This window comes from Aspergillus pseudonomiae (assembly GCF_009193645.1).
Source record: "Aspergillus pseudonomiae strain CBS 119388 unplaced genomic scaffold BDV37scaffold_131, whole genome shotgun sequence".
Lineage (NCBI taxonomy): Eukaryota > Fungi > Ascomycota > Eurotiomycetes > Eurotiales > Aspergillaceae > Aspergillus > Aspergillus pseudonomiae.
This window is the reverse complement of record NW_022476123.1, coordinates 36785-53720: the sequence shown is the minus strand read 5'-3', so window position 1 is coordinate 53720 and position 16936 is coordinate 36785. Positions and strand designations below refer to the sequence as shown.

Genomic DNA, 16936 nt, shown 5'->3' with positions numbered 1-16936 from the left:
ACAGGGAACCTCCCCCGAGTTAAATCTTTTCCCAGGTACTCATGGGTGGGTGTTTAATGATGATGAATTGATTATGTGTCTTGGCTTCCTGTTCCGCCGCCGGTGGTCAACGCATGAATTGAATTCGTTTTCTACTTTCCAGGGCGCACCAAGATAATTACATAACTTGTATGGCGAAATTAAGTTATTCTCTCGACTCAGTGTGATACCCCGGGGAACTCTGACTGGCATGGGGATTGAGCGACTCTGGTATGGTCACCGAGATATATACCTTAACCCCGGTCGTGCTCAACCCTAACCGCCTTTTTCGTCACGACATTACAAGTCGCTCCGATCGTCGAAGACGTCACTAGCTAATAGTAGTATCATAGGGATAATAGTGAAGTAAATCTCATAGAATACGGAAGATCAAGAAAGAAAGGTATACGTGGTGCGCAGCACTGCCGTTGGTGACAATGATGATGAAACAGGGAGAATAGGAAGGTGGCCACTCCACCAGGACCCCGAGTCTCAACTGGCCAGACCATTTGAAACAAGACCCTGTCTAATAAATTTAGTGTAGATCTACCGCAGCATTCGAAGAAGCTACGTGGGCAGGTCAGGTACGCTATTAGTCAAATCCAACGAATCTCGGCAATCCGCGGTCACGATGATGGAGCCGAACCCCGCATAAGGGAGCCTGCATGATTGACTTAATGTGAGGGGAAGAGCTGAACGTCCGCCACCACCTTTTCTTCATCCTTTCTTTCTCTCTGCACCTTATAAGAGCTCCCTGGGAACCTGTCGATCGGTGCGATCCTTTCTGACCAGCAATCACATTTCCGCGACGGTACAGACATACACAATTGGCCCTAATCGAAACTATTTGGTGATCATTTACTGCAACCGGTAGGCAAGGGGTAGCTGGGGTACCCGCTACCTATACACAACCAACGACGCCAACGACTGCCCTCCAGTACCACAAGTGATGTGGCTGCGATGATTGTTCTCAAAAAGTGTGTCCCATTCGCCTGTCGCCCGAGTGCTGTGTCTCGAGGGACGCCTCGGAGCGCCAGGCACTTGTCGAAGACCTTGCAAGCACTGCCCCCGTGGCGGCGAGGTTTGTTGACACAGAGCTATGCTCGTGGACCGCTAGAGGTACCCTTGTACTACGTGTTGAATGTCTAGATCGCATGAGGCTAATGTTACTTGCGCTTACCATAAGCCTCCATTGCTAGAAACCACCATTGGGGAGCATTTCGCTCAAATTGTGAGCTCATATGGTGACCGAACAGCGTCAGTTTCCCGATTCGTCCCCCGACCATATTGCTGTGAAATAGAAGCTAACTCACGATCAGTGTCATTTGCAAGCATCAAAATGACCGCGTAACTTATGCCGGTCTCGATGCGAAAAGCAATGCCCTGGCACGGGGCCTGGAGTCTGTAGGTGTGCGCACAGGCGACCGTGTGGGAGTGATGCTGGGAAATTCCATGGAGTTCTCCATTGTATGCTATAAGTCCCATCTCCGGCGCCCATGACGCTCCGTATCATTACCCAAGATAGCTTACGACCGTTGTGCCGCAGGCAACTTATGCGTTGTTTAAGCTCGGAGCCATCCTCGTGAGTCTCCGTTGCAAATGCTTTGCGTGACGAAATTCTCACCACGCTTTCCAGGTCCCAATCAACCCATCGTTCAACGCAACTCAGGTGGTCTCGGCATTAAACCACCTCGAGGCCACCCATATGATCATTAGCACCGAATCTAATCTGCCGCGAAAAGAGCCCCGAAGCAACATCCCCATCTTACAACACCTGGTCCAAGACCTCCACAAACCAAAACTGGAGTCCGCACTCGTCCCATCCCTGAAGCATATCATCATGGTCGATAACTCCTCCGGCCGGGTGGACATCTCCGAGTACAAATCCCTGACGAAATATTCATCGGTGATATCCAGCGCAAAGGCAGATGAAGCCGCATTGCCGCACCGAGATCTATCGCCCCATGACGTGGTGAACATCCAATTCACATCCGGCACCACTGCCATGCCCAAAGCCGCCTGTCTGACCCACCGTTCGGTTCTCAACAACGGCTCCCAGATCGGCGACCGCATGCGCCTTACCCCGGAGGACATCGTCTGCTGTCCTCCACCGCTGTTTCATTGCTTCGGCTCCGTGCTAGGCTACATGGCCACGGCCACGCACGGCGCGGCCGTCGTATTCCCCACCGAGTCATTCAATGCCAGGGCAGCGCTGACGGCCGTCCAAGAGGAGAGATGCACCGCGCTGTATGGCGTCCCAACAATGTTCATCGAAGAACTGACCCTGATCGACGACGGCGAGATACCAAACGAAGGATTCGGCCATCTGCGAACAGGCATCGCAGCCGGAAGCAGCGTGCCCGCTGCCCTCATGCAGAGACTCCACAAGGTCCTAAACCTAACGGAGTTGACCATCTGCTACGGCATGACAGAAACCAGCCCCGTCTCAGTCATGACGACCACCGACGACCCGATCGACAAGCGCATCAACACCGTCGGCAGACTCATGCCGCATGTCGAAGCGAAAATCGTGAACCCCGCCGATCGGAGCCAGATCGTCCCCGTCGGTGTGCCTGGTGAACTGGCGGTGAGCGGATACCTCTTGATGAAAGGGTACTGGGGCGACCCGCAGCGCACCGCGGAGTCGATGATCGCGGATGAACAGGGGAAGGTCTGGATGCATGTATGTGTTATACTACTCACACCCACAGAACCCATCACATAGATTTCCCGCTAGCTAACACTGAGCATAGTCCGGCGACGAAGCTGTCATATCCCCCGACGGGTATGTGTCGATTACGGGCCGAATCAAGGACCTCATTATCCGGGGCGGAGAGAACATCCACCCGCTCGAGATCGAGAACTGTCTATTGACGTATCCTGGCGTGCTGGATGTGTCGGTTGTCGGTGTGCCCGATGAGAAATACGGAGAGGTCGTAGCTGCTTTCATCATTCCCAAGGAACATCAGGACGAGGCTGCGCCTTTGACTGAAGAGAATATCCGGGAGTGGGTTAGGGAGCGGTTGAGCAATCATCTAGGTAAGACTCAGAGTACTTCCATTTACCATCACATAGAACTGACGTCCTCTCTTTACAGTCCCGAAGTATGTTTTCACTCTGAAGCACTCGACCATCTTCCCCAAGACCGCCAGCGGAAAGATCCAGAAGTTCAAACTGAAGGAGGATGCTATCAAGATCCTCCGGGAAAGGAACTCGTTAAGCTAACCCCGGCATTTGATGTGGTGAGTAGGAATGGGACCGACAGGCACTTGAACTTGAACTCTAGAATTAGCCAGCTCAAGCGATAATCTATCAATCTAAATTAAAAAAAAATCTATATGTCTTCTACACAAGACCTATGTCCAAGACCAGCCCTGAAGAAGCCAACGCCATCAACTCCCGCTTTTACCAATCCAACTCCATACCCAGATCCTATAGTATATGCAAAATCATGAAACATAAACCTCCGCCTTCCCCATCCTCCTCGCCCTAGAATTTAACCAGAGATAAATAACCTCCTGCACAACCGCCAACACCAACGCCCCAGCCACCAACGCAATCATAACGACCAGTCCAGTAAGATACCTACAAACCAGCCGTAAGCACCAGTCCCACATCTACAAAGAAACAAAGAAACAAAAAGAAAAGAACTTACAAGGGCGAATCCCTCCCCTGAAAGATCTGCGACCCACCCATCAAGCCTGCATTCGACGCCATAACCCCTAGACAAATACATCTCCATTAGCTCCTATCCCACCACCAACAACCACCCAACAAAACCACCAGAACACTTACACATCCTAACAACACAACCAGTTAGCCCTAACTCCCCCCAACCTACACCACAATGAGAAAGAAAAGAAACTCACGCAATAGCAATACTCCTCTCCCCCGCACAGCCACAATTCAGCTGCAACCACGTATTATGCACCGGATGATAACACACCGCGAAGGCATTAATCACCGTCCAGATGCCGAATCGAGTCCATTTCCCCTCTGCACGGGGCAGAAGACACCGACACACGATCAGCACGATCAGGTAGCATGTCACGGCGGCGATGACGGTGAGGCCGCGTCTGGCGGTGCGGTCGCTGATGTAGGCGAAGAGGAAGACGAGGGGGAGGGCTAGGGTGGCGCCGATTGCGGTAAGGGCGTTGGATTGCAGGCGCGTGAAGCCTAGGGTCCTTTTTACGTTTGCGCTTTGTTAGGGTGCTGTGTGGTGTTTCTTTTGTGTTGGATTTCTTTTTTGGGAGTTCTGTTGTGTTGGGTGTTGTGGGTAGAAGAATGGTGGGAAGGACGTACATCATGATTGTCGGGGTGTAGGTTGTCAATGGACTCCAGGTTGAGAAGACGCAGGGAGCGAGCAGGAAATGGGGCCAGCGGCGGTAGTTGAGGAGGGCTTTTTTGATGTGAGATGCTGGGGTGAGGCCCAGTTTGGAGGAGTCTGCAATTTCTCTTTCACTTTCACTTTCACATTCTCCTTCTCCTTCTTCTCTTCGGGAGCTTCGAGTGAGTAGGACCTCTCTGTCTTCGGGAGAGAAGGCGATCACACCACGATTTAGGAGATACGGTCTTGGGTTTGACGGGCTTTGGGGGAGGAGTAGCAGGATGAGGATTGCCGTGGTTATGGTGAAGATGCCCTCGACTGTATGTGGATATTAGCTTAGGGCTAGCCGTTGGTATTGAAAGGACGGACATACTCAGAAAGATCCACTGCCACCCTTTCAAGCCATATTTCCCGTCGAGTTTCAGTATCGCCGCCCCGATAAGAGGCGAGATGGCGTTTCCGCCGAACATCCCGAAGAAGAAGATGCCGACTCGTTTCGCTAGCTCGGCTTTGGCGTACCATTTTGAGAGTGTGTATAGGGAGGCCGGGATGTATCCTGCTTCGGCGAGCCCGAGCAGACTCCGCACGACTAGGAAGCCGGTTCGATTGTGCAGGAATACTTGGAAGGTGGCCATGGTGCCGAATGCGAGGACCTGCGCGGGGATCCATTTGTCGGGGCCGAGCTGTGTGTTTAATCAGGGTGTTGATTAGTTTTTGTGGTCATGATAGTGTATAAATGCGGGAGGACAGCGCATATCATGATGTTGGTTGTCAACAGCAATGGACGACCTACCTTCTGAAGTACGAGATTAGACGGGATCTCCAGCACAATAATACCCAGAAACATCAGCTGGTTTCCTAGATTGACGGTGCTCTGGTCGATGTGTATATCCTTGCCGAAGCCGCCGGTCAAGGCACTGGCGATGTTCATGCGGTCCAGTTGGAATACCGTCATCCCCAGCAACAAGAGGGGGAGGACTGAAAGGTCAATCCTACAAGGAGTTAACAATCGCCGTATCTCCAAGGAAGAAGTCGGTTGGTACTAACTTTCTTCGAGTCTTTTGCTCTGACACGGCACTCCATAATGTCTCCGTGTCACTATTCGATTCCCGCTCCGAATAGTTCAGGTCGGGTTTAGTGTGGGATACAAGCATGGTGATCTACAGTAGTAGGTGCATGAGATGAAGAAACCCGCGACTGACTCTTATCTTTGAGTGACCTTTTAATGTTAGGGCCCACTGTCAATCGCGGGATGCTCGAGTGAGGACCTTCCGGGCATGACCCAAGATATTACTATGTACCTTGAGGGCCGGGCTTCGACAAGGCATCGGGATTTGAAGAGAATCTCACAACCTTTAGGTTGGATGGCGTCATGAAGAATCTTATCGATCATGGAGGTACGAATGTCATGGTTATTTGCAGATCTCCCAATCAATTGGGCCCTTGGAGCAAAGTGGGTCGTCATCTTCCAATCTATAGTTTACATTTTGGTAAATAATAAGTCTTCGTATCTACATCATACATTATGTCCTCATTAGTGACATACAAAGGCCCGCTGTAGATAAAATCCATCAATATCATATAGCCACGAGGGTATCTGGGCCATAAAGTGGCATCATGAGACATCATCGTCATTTATAGTACCACATGAGCCTGCAGTGGTACCCCGAAAAAAAAAAAACATCATTCGCATAGGGAAACATTGACCATCATTAAGCACCGCGGAACTAGAAACAAAGAAAATTCGTCAGTTAAGGATCAGAAGCATTGATCAAGGATGCACATACCATTCGTACAACCAAATACCACATTGCTCCGATAAACTTGAAGATAGACAATCCGGCAACACTCCAGAGGACGACTGCCATGTAGATCTGGGATCGTTGGTTCGAGCCTTCATTGGTCTTTTCGTTCTCGTCGAAGCGGTCCAAGCCAGCTGCGCTGAGCACGACGGCCCCCAGAGCAAAGTTGCAAAATACCCATGCCAGCACGACCGCACTTCGGAATCCCTTGTAGTAATCGGCCTGCCGTTCTTCTTCCGAGACAACCTGTACTTCCTTGGGCGGCTTCTCAGCAAACTTGGCCAACTCTGAGTCGTACTGGGCATTCAGATCGCCATCATCTTGCGGAATGTCGACGTCCACCTTGCCGCCCGGCTTCAGGTTCGCGGAGGGCAGCTTTTCCGCCTTGTCGTCACCCTTTGTACCCCATGTGATATCGTGAGTATTGCAAAACGCGTAAATGTTCAACACGTTGATATACGTCGGAGTGAGCAAGATATATTGGATGAACTGCCCCGGGTTAGAACGATGAAAATGAGAGTTAGATTAAGAGGACTTACGCAGGTGAACATATGCCAGGGATCAAAAAAGATGATCGATGCCACAAACCACATGACATACGTGGAGCCCAAGGACACAATGATCGTGAAGAATGTGGAGTTGGTGAACAGATCCGTGAAGGTAAAATCATTCTGCTGCACCTCCGTTTGGATCGATCTCACCGTGACGAAAATGCAAGCAAACGCCAGGTAAATCATGATACCAATCCAGAAATAGACCATGGTCATGTAGAACTTGTTGGACCCACCCGGCCGATTACCCAAGGCTAAGACGAAGCACGTTACCAGTGTTGCAAGATACAGCCATTCGAAAACCACCCCAAGCACTCTACCAGTGGTGCCAAGGAGGTCCTTCTGACCGAGATATGTCGTGAGAATGTGGAAAACCAAAAAGAAGTTGCCCTGCAGGAAGAGTCAGTGTGGCCGTTGCCGGCGGTAGATAGGGTCGTGCTTACGATGCCAAACCAAGCGAACAGCATGTTGATGGTTTGATAGATAAACTCGATGAGTAACATGAATTTCCGAATAGCCGAATGGTCGCTTCTCCAGATCTGGTAGAAATGGGCGATCGCATACACCGCGGCGAAGAAACTGCCGTTCAGCCACCGACGGCGCTGAAGAATGAACTCGGCCATCCGATCCGGAACATCAGTCTCGCCAGACGAAGACTTCACATAATGCAGGAGCCAGCGACAATTACGCTTAGTGACAATTTCGAAACACAGAATACGATCCTCAGCCAGGTACATATTGGCGGCGAAAATACCGGCATTGGCACCATGCATCTTTTCACCCAGGAAATACCGCTCCAATGGACCTTGGCCGTTCTTATCATTCTGCAATGCGACATATCGGTACGCCGAAAATGCACCAGGAAGCACACTAATGAACCCGAACGCGGATTCCATGGGTTTATCGAGGATATTGCTCAGTTTGTACTCGAAATTCTGACCGGCAACCAGGGGATTGAGCAGTTTCTTTCCATGCGACAGCATGGCTTTGATTTCACCACAAGCCCCTCCACACATCGGCTCGACATCGAATGCCTTCCAGAGACGATAGATGGAGTCCTTTCCAGGTTTCGTTCCCGCATCAAGAAGGACGCAAATATTGGGGTCTAAAACTCGGCCAAATGCCTGGAAGAACCAGCGGTGGGAGTTGATCTTCTTCTGGTTCTTTTCCTTCAGACAGAAAATCATCTGCACGGGAACTGCTGAGCGTCCTTTGATTTGAACTTGGGTTCCCTTCAGCTCGAGAGCTATTTGAGTGGTGTATTCGTAGATGTGTGCTGTCACATCTTTGCCATTGACTTGTTGCTTGGCAATTCCGTCTTGGTAGACTCCGAGGGCGGCTAACACTGCACGGGTTCGTGGGTTGATTTTGGCACGACCATCGCTAATCACACAAACCACGATCTTCTTCCATGCGTCCTTGCCCCATGTCTTGCTATGCGTCCTCGAGCACATATGCTCAATGTTCTTGAATACACCAATCAATGTCCGTGCGAAAAGGAAGTCATCTTCGTTGTACATCGTTACCACAATGAACAATTCGGTATGCCGGGGCTTAGCGAACAGTTTCTGGCGCAAGGTGAAGCGCTCCTCAAAGAAGTCGTTGGGGTCGCATGTTGCAGCGGAATAACGCATATGTGTGAACTCGTCACGGCCCGGAGGCTCAGCGTGGGGAACCTGGCTCAGAAGCTTGGGCGCGATCGGACAATCCAACACGAGATTACCATTGAACAGTTGCACTTCTTTGACCGTCTTCCATCGTCGGAGGGGTGCCGGGCTGGGGGTGTGGCCGTCAGCTGGCTCTTCCACCTGGTATTCATCACTGTAGGGATCAGGTCCGAATGGATTATCCTGTTGTAGCATGGGAATGCGATCATCACTATAGGAGTGCTGGTGCTGGTGTTCGGGGTATTGTCCTAAGTCATAATCATCATGTGGCGTGGCTGTAGGTTGGTAAGGTTGCGTATAGTAGGCGTCGTGATGGGCCTCGGGATCCACCGAATACTCATATCCGGGGTAGGCCTGCTGCGGGTGGCGCTGTTCGTAGGCCTCGTTATGACCGTAAGAGTTTGGCAGTCTCTCCACTGAATACTGTTTACCCAAGTTGGTCAGAAAGGACACCATGACACGTCTCCATCCGGGATGCTCACCGTTGGTTGCTCAGCCAGCAAATCACTCGAGGGCATATGAAGACGCTCCTGTGGCCCGTACGAAACATCTGAGAGCTGGTAGGCATTCAATGGCCGACCCGGTGACGGGGACCGATTGTTCATTTGATGGGGGTTCATCATGGGAGAGTGACTATGGTCGTCCTCCCCGTATGACTCTCCTGGACTCGGGCGTCAGTAGGATGCAACAAGGCTGGAGGAGGTCCAGCGAAAGCGAGCGCAAGCGGAAACTAAAAGAAAGCGACACAACAACAAAGAAGGACGACAAAAGAGGCTGTAAGCTTGTGCGCCGAGGCTATCGACAAATTCCCCCCAACGGTCTAAAGTTTCAGAATGCAAATGAATGCGGGAGAACGGGTATCGGTGCGACAGCCCCCAGCAACGCAATCCAAGCAGCTTTAACTAGGGAAACCATGCGCAATGGGAAATATACTGACCCAAGCGATTGTACGACATGTTGGACGATCGTGTTTCGAGTTAACAATCGTTCCAATCGGCGCGAGTTCCTCGAACAGGGGAGTTGCGGAGAGAGATTGCGCCAGGAGCGCGGGTGGAATGCTCTCAATTCACTTTCAATGGTTCCTAGGTCGGTTCCTCGGCGAAAGTTTCAGCGACGAGTGATAGGCGGTTGACAAGATGAAAGGTGGGTACCGCTGATTCGTTGTCAACAGTGTACGATTGATCTCGATGAAACGTGAAGCACAACGGAATGGTGAGTTTAAAGAAGAAAATGGACAAGAGGCACCTTTTCTTTTGATGAGTGCCTGGGAAAGCTGCCCGCGCCACCTTTTTCCCCAAGCAAAGCAAAAGCGCGAGGCACAGCTGGTCTTGGCGGGGGGTTTACGTTTGTTGACCAAGAAACGGAGGGATCAGCAGAGGTTTGTGGACCAAGATAACAAACTAATTAATGGGGAGGATCTGACTAGAGGGAAGAAGTTGAATGAGGTACGAATGAGATTTCCTTTTTCAGCCGACGATCGTGAAGTCAGGTGGGAACATAACAAAAAAACACCGACAGTGGGGCCCCATTGGACGGGAGGATTCATATTACGGTACCGACCGTACGGAGTATCTTTGCTTCTCTCTGTTGTCTCTCTACAGACTACTACTAGTACTAATACTCCAGAGGTAGCATCTGGATATCTCCCTTGATCGTGAGAGAATCTCTCCGTCTCAGCACCACGGAGAATTACTGACAGAATCAGAAAGATTAATTCCCTAGAAACGAAACCCTGTCAGCCGTGGAGACTCTCTCTATTAGTTTGGTAGAGTTGCACTGGCCCATTGGGTCGTGTCTCCACTCGCCATCACTGGGCCAACAACATCTCGTCCACAGCCACACTGCCGTGGTAGTTCCTTGGGTGCGTCATGGGAAAATGGGCTTTTTGTTTGTCAGTTCTTTTTATAGGAACGTTTTCTTGGTAGCCTGATCGAAAGACGTTCTTCAGCCCTGTCAGAGGATGTCACGACTCTCAAGGAATATTCCGTTGCCTTGCACATACTCTATCTAACTATAGCCCTGCGCTAGTGTATGTACTAATCCGACCAACGTCATACTGCCAGCAATGGGCCGGCGGGAAGTATATGCCGGTAGTCTATAACCTCAAGCAACTCCAAGCTTTGAATTAGATTGTCTCTCGATCAAGTAACATATCTTAGGTGCCTGGAGTGTACTTAGTACTATTTTTAAGGCCCAACAACTCATCAGATTATGTGAGATATCACATGACATAAGCTCGCCATTTGTGGCTTGTTCCTGGTGTCCCATCCCCACCGCCTAGACCAAGAGCGAATAGCATTGAGCCATAGCATACCATGTAGTTATACTAGTATCTGAGTAAGAACATCTCTCACATTTACTATCTCCGTTAGAGAAAGTTTTGGGTTAGGAATATCAACGATTAACTGCTAATAGTACTGATACATGTCCTTAGCTAGCATAGTGTTCTTGTTCGATCAGCGTACTAGCGCACTAGTAGAATTTCGTGTTTGGCGAGAGTCCCTGCCTTTGATCCTCTCGCTAGACAACACAGAAGTTAGCCTTCTCTCATAGCAAATTAAAGGTGAACAAACCAAGAATTCCCCAAATTCTGCAACAAGAATATCCTCATATTGACTATACCGCTCTTCGTCGGGCCCCACGCTTGAGAAAGTGGTTGCAACATCGAAATCGACCCACACAACTCTTTCTGGAGTTCCAGGAACAAGCAGAAGATTCTTGGGATATATATCCTGGTGGTGAACGTGAGCGTTATGTACTTGCTTCATACCATCTACCGCATGCTGGTAGCGGGCATCTGAGTAATTCTTGCAATTCAAACTCTCAGCATTTGGAAGATATTCGAGTAGTATTGCGTTAGGAGGGAAGTAGTCATTAACAAAATGTTGGAGAGCTGGCTGGAAGGCAGAAGGGTCGACTTGATTAATATACCCATAGAAGAATGGAACGAAGCCCTGCTTGCACACGTTGTATTTCCTCAGGTTCTCATAAGCGTTCAACTCGCAGCGGCATCTATTTAAATCTCGACCATTCTCGGCAAAACCTGGATCACCATTGTTGTGAAACTGGAGAGTGAGCAAAACCGAACGATCTAGATGATCATTTATTTACTTACGAGCTTCATGGCACACTTATCACCATTGAATTCTGTCTCGAAAATTGAAGAAGCGTCGGATCGATGGATCTCCTTGATAATTCGAATCTTAGAAGAGAGAAGTCCCATGGAGCTCGCCGTCTCTATTTGCTCAAGATGTTCGAGAGTATTTCTGAGTCTTCCGACAGGCTAGACTGCGTCTGGCTCAAGATATCCAGACTCTGCTCACACAAAGCCAAGCCTTTTTGAGCGCTATCCCTTCCCTCTTCCATGTTTTGGAGCTCGACTGTGTCAGCTTCTATGGCAGTCTGGCTATGAACCACCAAGGACTGATGCCTTGTTCGAATGCCCTGTAAACAGTCTTCCAGCTCATCCGTTATCTTGAACTCTGGATATGCACCACTCTGCCACTAAGCGGTTGATCAAGAGCGTCAAGGTCGATACTAGAGTTGTCGGTCGAGCTTTTGAGGGTCAGCAGCAGTTCTCTAGATCGTGCAATTTACTTCGAAATTTGCAACCGATTTAGTGTTCGACTTTGAGCTGTCAACTGTTTGATAGAGCTTCGTGGATGCTTCAAGAGCCAGGGTCACAATTGCCGTGAGGGTGGAAACGACACCGATCGGTTCAGCCAGTCATACTAGTACTAAGCTTGTTGAGATATGTCAGTCCTTCTACCCCAGGTATTATAAGGTGGGTTTACCTGGAACGTAAGTCAACCCAGGCGTGCTGTCAAATATCTCTTCCATTTCTATTGAAGGATTTGGTCACTTCCGTGTCCAACCATGGATCCCGCTGTTGCCTCGTGTTTGGCAGTCACTTCGGGCTGCCTTTGAACAACTTGCACCCGAACTTGCGTTGCGACGACTTTCACCAATCACCTTTGATGAAGGAAATGCAACAAACATGATTGATTTGTATCGACCAGACACTGCATGTATAGTCCCTAGAGGGAACCTCGCCCCAAGTCCCAATCGGGCGCCGGGGGACCTGAAGGTATCTTGGATATGGGAGTCTGATATGCACCAGCAAAACGCACGGTACAGCTATATTCTCACGAATCTCGAGTTTGTAGCCGTCAAACGTTTCTCTACGGCTTGAAAATGATGTGATATTCAATTCAGGATTACAAGCGAGCAGGCTTTCAAATCACTTAAGAAAAAGCCCAATTAGCGCTTTCCGCTGCAAGAATGCCCATGTACTATAATGCTAACAGTACTGACATTCACCCTTCACCTCCATTACCAGGGTATTGCTATCGAGATTGCGAGTATGGGCGTAAAAATGAGCTATTGAAGCAAATGTGATCTCAAATAGTTCAGAAGCGCTGTTTTATGAACAGGCGCAGGTTGGAGCGTATTCCTCCCACCCTCAGCCATCATGGAGACGGTGAGATCATGACTTAGTATCATGTCATAAATAAGTTGACGCGGCGAGAGTAGTTGCCATGAGATTTGCCTTACGAGGTTGATCCATAAATCTGCCGGGAGGACCTTTTCATGTTGCAGTAGCAACAGTGCACCCGTTGTTATTAGGATCCAAGAAAGAACGGTTGGAGTATCCATTAACTAAGATCCAGTATTATCTCCGCAGCTCATTATCGCAACCGGAAGATGAAGGCACAAGGAGCCAACAACTGACGAAGATTCGTCTTGTTATGATATGATTATTGAGACATATTCTCAAGACTACTAAATATATCCAGCCCCGCTGTTCAAACATTCCCACCCAAATCTCTTTGTAACAAGGGGAGCCAAGACATATGAAATACTGATTGAAAGGGCACGGTTTGCTGGGTTCCTGTGTTATCAGGGCACGTTTTCTAACTAAACCGGTCCCGCCATCCAAGCAAATCGACCCCCACGCTGTTTACTGTGGAACGTGGCAGTGACATCGGCCGTGGATGACACGGTTTGACATAGCATCGTCGCTAGACTCTCCACACATGGCAAAAACAAAGAGATACGCGCTATTACCTCCCTTTTAAGGAGTAACCATCGGGAAAGATAAATTGGGAAATTACTTCCAAGGCTCAGTTCTAAGATTTATCCCCACTCGATTGGCGAAATGGAAGTCCTTGTTGAGAACCGCGCTGGGTCCTTTCCTCGGCGCTCATACAACGAAAAACCTTGGTATAGGTTTATGCGTACAGGCCTGGATGGCTGATATAATGCTACACACGAAAGCCAGTTGCTGCGTACAAGGGCAATTATCGCCGCTGTTTACTCGTGGTAGAAGGCCCCGAAGGACTCTCGGAGTTAGTACATCACTGCCTGAACAGTAGCGCTTGCGCAACATAGCATGAGTAGTTTACTTTTCATAAGTACTCTCGGCTTCTGTTGAGCTGGTCTTTCCTGGGTATCACCACATCGCTATTGGATCTTTTGACCAGACACCCCCCTTGGCAGCCTCAGCGGGCGCCGGTGTCTGTTTCACGTCCCTGTTTTTGAACGGTTCAATGCCAACATGGCTCCGTGTATGGTGCCTGTCGATCACGAAGTAGACCGTCTTTGTCCTCATTTGAGTTTGAGTGCCCGATGAGGACAGCTCCATGTCTTTATTAGGGCATCGCGAGTCACTAGGTTGACTAGTCAGGAACGACCACCGATTAAGGTTCGGTGCCCGGCAGTCTGGCCTCGGGATCCATGTTAGGGCACGGATTGACCATGTGTGACCATCTAAGATTATTTCCACTCCATCCTACGCCAGACCGAATTAAACCTACCAGAGCCCTGAGTTCCTTTCTTCCCCGCACGCTCGGGATGTTTATATGTTGAGGTTGATCAATGCGTCCGTGTCTTCGGTTCTACTTCTAAACGCACGAATCAGCTGATCTATACCCTGAGCGGCATCTGGTCTTTGTCTTCTATGTCTGTTCGTTCACACACCGATGATGATGCGACGGCCAGGAACCTTAATATGTGGATCTCTCTCTTGATTCTGTATTTCTAAACTTAACGACCAATGCTAGGTAGCGGACTGTTATCTCCGAGGTAGTGGATTATGACTTGGTCTAAGTGGTGGACTTCAATACCGAGCAAGACGCAGAATGGCCCGGGCGTGATATACGGAAACGTTGATGAATTAGACTGATCACGCAGCCAAACAAAAGGAAAATATTACCAAAATAAAACAACTAGTAGCTCAAAGAAACATCAGTCATAATCTTAAGATACACAAAGAGACAAAAGCTGAACGGCCTGTGTACATGGAACAGATATGTTAAATCCAATAAAAACACTCTCCCTAGGGGTATAAACGGCAACAAGACAATCATAATATTCGCCCAGCATGCTCCACATGAACCCTGCCCCCTCTTATCCTAATGCTGGGTACGGGCATCAAGGATAGCCTGGAGACGCTGCAGCCCATCATCGGATATGCCACTGAATCCTAAAGATGCGGAGCCTGCCAGATCTAACGTTAGTACCAGAGGCTAGGTGACGTAGGATCAAGTTATCCTTACCAAGGGGAATGGGACTGGGCGAGCCAGGACCCTCGAGGAACAGGGTTGCAAGCGTCATGCACGCAGGTGGGACGTTGTCAATTCGAAAGCCCCCCGGTCCAGTAGGGATGAACTCGACGATAACACCTTCCAGTTGGTCGTTGCACAGGTCGCCTGCTGGTTGGGGAAAGCTTGCAAGTATATCGTTTCCGTGCTTCTCTAGCTTAGAGCCATCCTGTGTGCCGTTGCTGGTATCTCGTTAGTTCTGTTCGTGGACTTACTCTCGTTACTGATATGCTTACTGGTTTCCAGTTCCCGTCAGTTGAGCAAGACTGACTTGTAATGTTCCAAGGAACAGCAGTGTCAGGGCTGAGACAGATGACTTCATTCTGACTTGAAGTCTCAGGAGGTAAAGAAAGAAAAGGTGCTTGTCGATGATCAACTTTCCGAGAGTGATGGAAGTGGTGATAGGCTGGGATGTTGATAAGATAAAGTCGAGGTACAGAGGGGTCTATATAGACAAAGTAGGTAAGGTTCATTGAAATGGCCAAGCCTGGCGTTATGAAGTCTATGCATTCTGCCATGACCTTTGTGGCTCAATCCTAGCCTTCTTTGTAATCTAAAAGTAGAATAATGGTTTACCTTCTACCTATCTATCATGGCGATGTAGTATTTACTGGCTGGACCACCCATCAACTATCCCACAGTGGGGCCCAGCGACAAATGCTTAAACCGATGCTGAAGAGGGCTCAGAATACAGTTTGGTCACTTTGAGATGGCATCATGGATAGACCGAGTGAGCACCATAGGAGAACCACGGGCGATGCAACCATCAAAGTTCTGACGGTCTGTCCCTGCATACGCCCCGTCCGGTTAGCTAGAGCGCGACATACTCCGTTCTGTCGTTCAGCCTGGCAGACAAAGAACATGAGGTGGAGGAAATTATTCCCCTTCGGTCCATGTCGAGGCATTCTGATAGGGTTACACTCTCACCGGGCAAGACACGGGGCGCAACTTGTACGTGATTGAATGTTATGCTTATCAAATGTGGTGTCATTTTAACCCCAAACTTAGAATGGCTAACATCACTTTCAGTCTCTGGTCCATGTTGAGAGACAGTGACGGGGGCTATGGGTATAAAGGGATGTAGCATTTCCTTCCCTTTCCGCATTGTTCCTTACGTTTTCGGTCAACCAACTGTTTGTCATTCTTTTCTCACAGTTAAGCTCATTCATTTATCCATTCTATAAACTTACATTCGTTCCAGCCATTCAAGCAATGGTTTCGCGTCAAATTCTGGGGGTGCTCGCTCTGGCCCTCCTTTGTCTGTTCCAATCATGCGGCGCACTGCCATTTGAATCCGCACTTTCGCTGCATGCTTCTGGCCCCGAAGCTAAACTGGAACCTCGTCGGTTGGGTTTGGGAAGGCTTGGCCAGCTTGTGAGCAATATCGTTGATAGATCGAAAGGCTCGGGCGGGAGTGTGGGGGGAGGTCACAAAAAGTCTGACAACCATAGTGATGACAAGAAGGAAGAAAAAAAGGAGGATAAGAAGGAGGAAGCACCAAAGACAGCAACAACAGAGGCACGAAAGGCAGCAACAACGGAAGCGCCAAAGGAAGCGCCAAAGGAAGCGCCAAAGGAAGCGTCAAAGGCAACGCCAACGGAAGCGCCAAAGGAAGCACCAAAGGCAACGCCAACGGAAGCAGCAAAGGAAGCGGCAAAGGATGGCAAGAATGAAGACAAGCCTGGCTCTGGTGGATCACCCCAGCAGAAAGAGCAGCCAAAACAGTCAGGCCAACCAACGCAAGGCCAACAGCCAGCACAGTCGCAACAGCCTAGACAGCAACCACCAGAGCCAGCGCAAGGACAAGCGGCAGCACCGGGACAACAGCCAGCACCGGGACAACAGCCAGCACCGGGACAACAGCCAGCACCGGGACAACAGCCAGCACCGGGACAACAGCCAGCACTACAACCAGCAGAGCCAGCACAAGGGCAAGCGGCAGCACAGGGACAAGCGGCAGCACAGGGAC

At 49.7% G+C, this 16936-nt stretch overlaps 7 protein-coding genes across 7 annotated transcripts in view; 3 read left to right on the top strand and 4 right to left on the bottom strand.

Annotated features, from left to right (window-relative positions):
- Positions 1 to 735: 735 nt before the first annotated feature.
- BDV37DRAFT_41399 (putative AMP-binding enzyme) lies at positions 736 to 3301 on the top strand. Its single transcript, XM_032090606.1, has 6 exons — positions 736 to 1275; positions 1338 to 1485; positions 1565 to 1600; positions 1655 to 2701; positions 2772 to 3057; positions 3116 to 3301. The coding sequence occupies exons 1-6, from the start codon at positions 1160 to 1162 to the stop codon at positions 3241 to 3243; spliced, it is 1761 nt and encodes a 586-aa protein (XP_031935397.1). The 5' UTR covers positions 736 to 1159; the 3' UTR covers positions 3244 to 3301.
- A 206-nt stretch (positions 3302 to 3507) lies between these two features.
- BDV37DRAFT_291419 (major facilitator superfamily domain-containing protein) lies at positions 3508 to 5300 on the bottom strand (the record flags this gene model as incomplete). The annotated part of the gene is made up of 7 exons (XM_032088934.1): positions 3508 to 3603; positions 3674 to 3740; positions 3888 to 3928; positions 3965 to 4202; positions 4321 to 4663; positions 4719 to 5028; positions 5139 to 5300. 7 exons carry the CDS (start codon positions 5298 to 5300, stop codon positions 3508 to 3510), a joined length of 1257 nt encoding a protein of 418 aa, XP_031935396.1.
- Positions 5301 to 6057: 757 nt separating this feature from the next.
- On the bottom strand, positions 6058 to 8985 carry chsA (chitin synthase class I; the record flags this gene model as incomplete). The annotated part of the gene is made up of 5 exons (XM_032088339.1): positions 6058 to 6072; positions 6133 to 6636; positions 6687 to 7088; positions 7142 to 8788; positions 8848 to 8985. 5 exons carry the CDS (start codon positions 8983 to 8985, stop codon positions 6058 to 6060), a joined length of 2706 nt encoding a protein of 901 aa, XP_031935395.1.
- An 85-nt stretch (positions 8986 to 9070) lies between these two features.
- On the top strand, positions 9071 to 10142 carry BDV37DRAFT_264240 (uncharacterized protein). Its single transcript, XM_032083650.1, has one exon. It carries the CDS (start codon positions 9553 to 9555, stop codon positions 10015 to 10017), a length of 465 nt encoding a protein of 154 aa, XP_031935394.1. The 5' UTR covers positions 9071 to 9552; the 3' UTR covers positions 10018 to 10142.
- A 695-nt stretch (positions 10143 to 10837) lies between these two features.
- BDV37DRAFT_291418 (uncharacterized protein) lies at positions 10838 to 11588 on the bottom strand (the record flags this gene model as incomplete). Its single annotated transcript, XM_032088933.1, has 3 exons — positions 10838 to 10885; positions 10939 to 11430; positions 11481 to 11588. 3 exons carry the CDS (start codon positions 11586 to 11588, stop codon positions 10838 to 10840), a joined length of 648 nt encoding a protein of 215 aa, XP_031935393.1.
- Positions 11589 to 14778: 3190 nt separating this feature from the next.
- BDV37DRAFT_276419 (uncharacterized protein) lies at positions 14779 to 15289 on the bottom strand (the record flags this gene model as incomplete). The annotated part of the gene is made up of 3 exons (XM_032085556.1): positions 14779 to 14849; positions 14887 to 15149; positions 15204 to 15289. 3 exons carry the CDS (start codon positions 15287 to 15289, stop codon positions 14779 to 14781), a joined length of 420 nt encoding a protein of 139 aa, XP_031935392.1.
- Positions 15290 to 16179: 890 nt separating this feature from the next.
- The window catches only part of BDV37DRAFT_291417 (uncharacterized protein), a gene marked incomplete at both ends in the record, with an annotated part of 2073 nt that continues 1316 nt past the window's right edge, over positions 16180 to 16936 (top strand). Inside the window, one exon of the mRNA XM_032088932.1 lies at positions 16180 to 16657. Within this exon, the coding sequence (XP_031935391.1) occupies positions 16180 to 16657 (478 nt within the window). The remainder of the gene's footprint in view (positions 16658 to 16936) is intronic.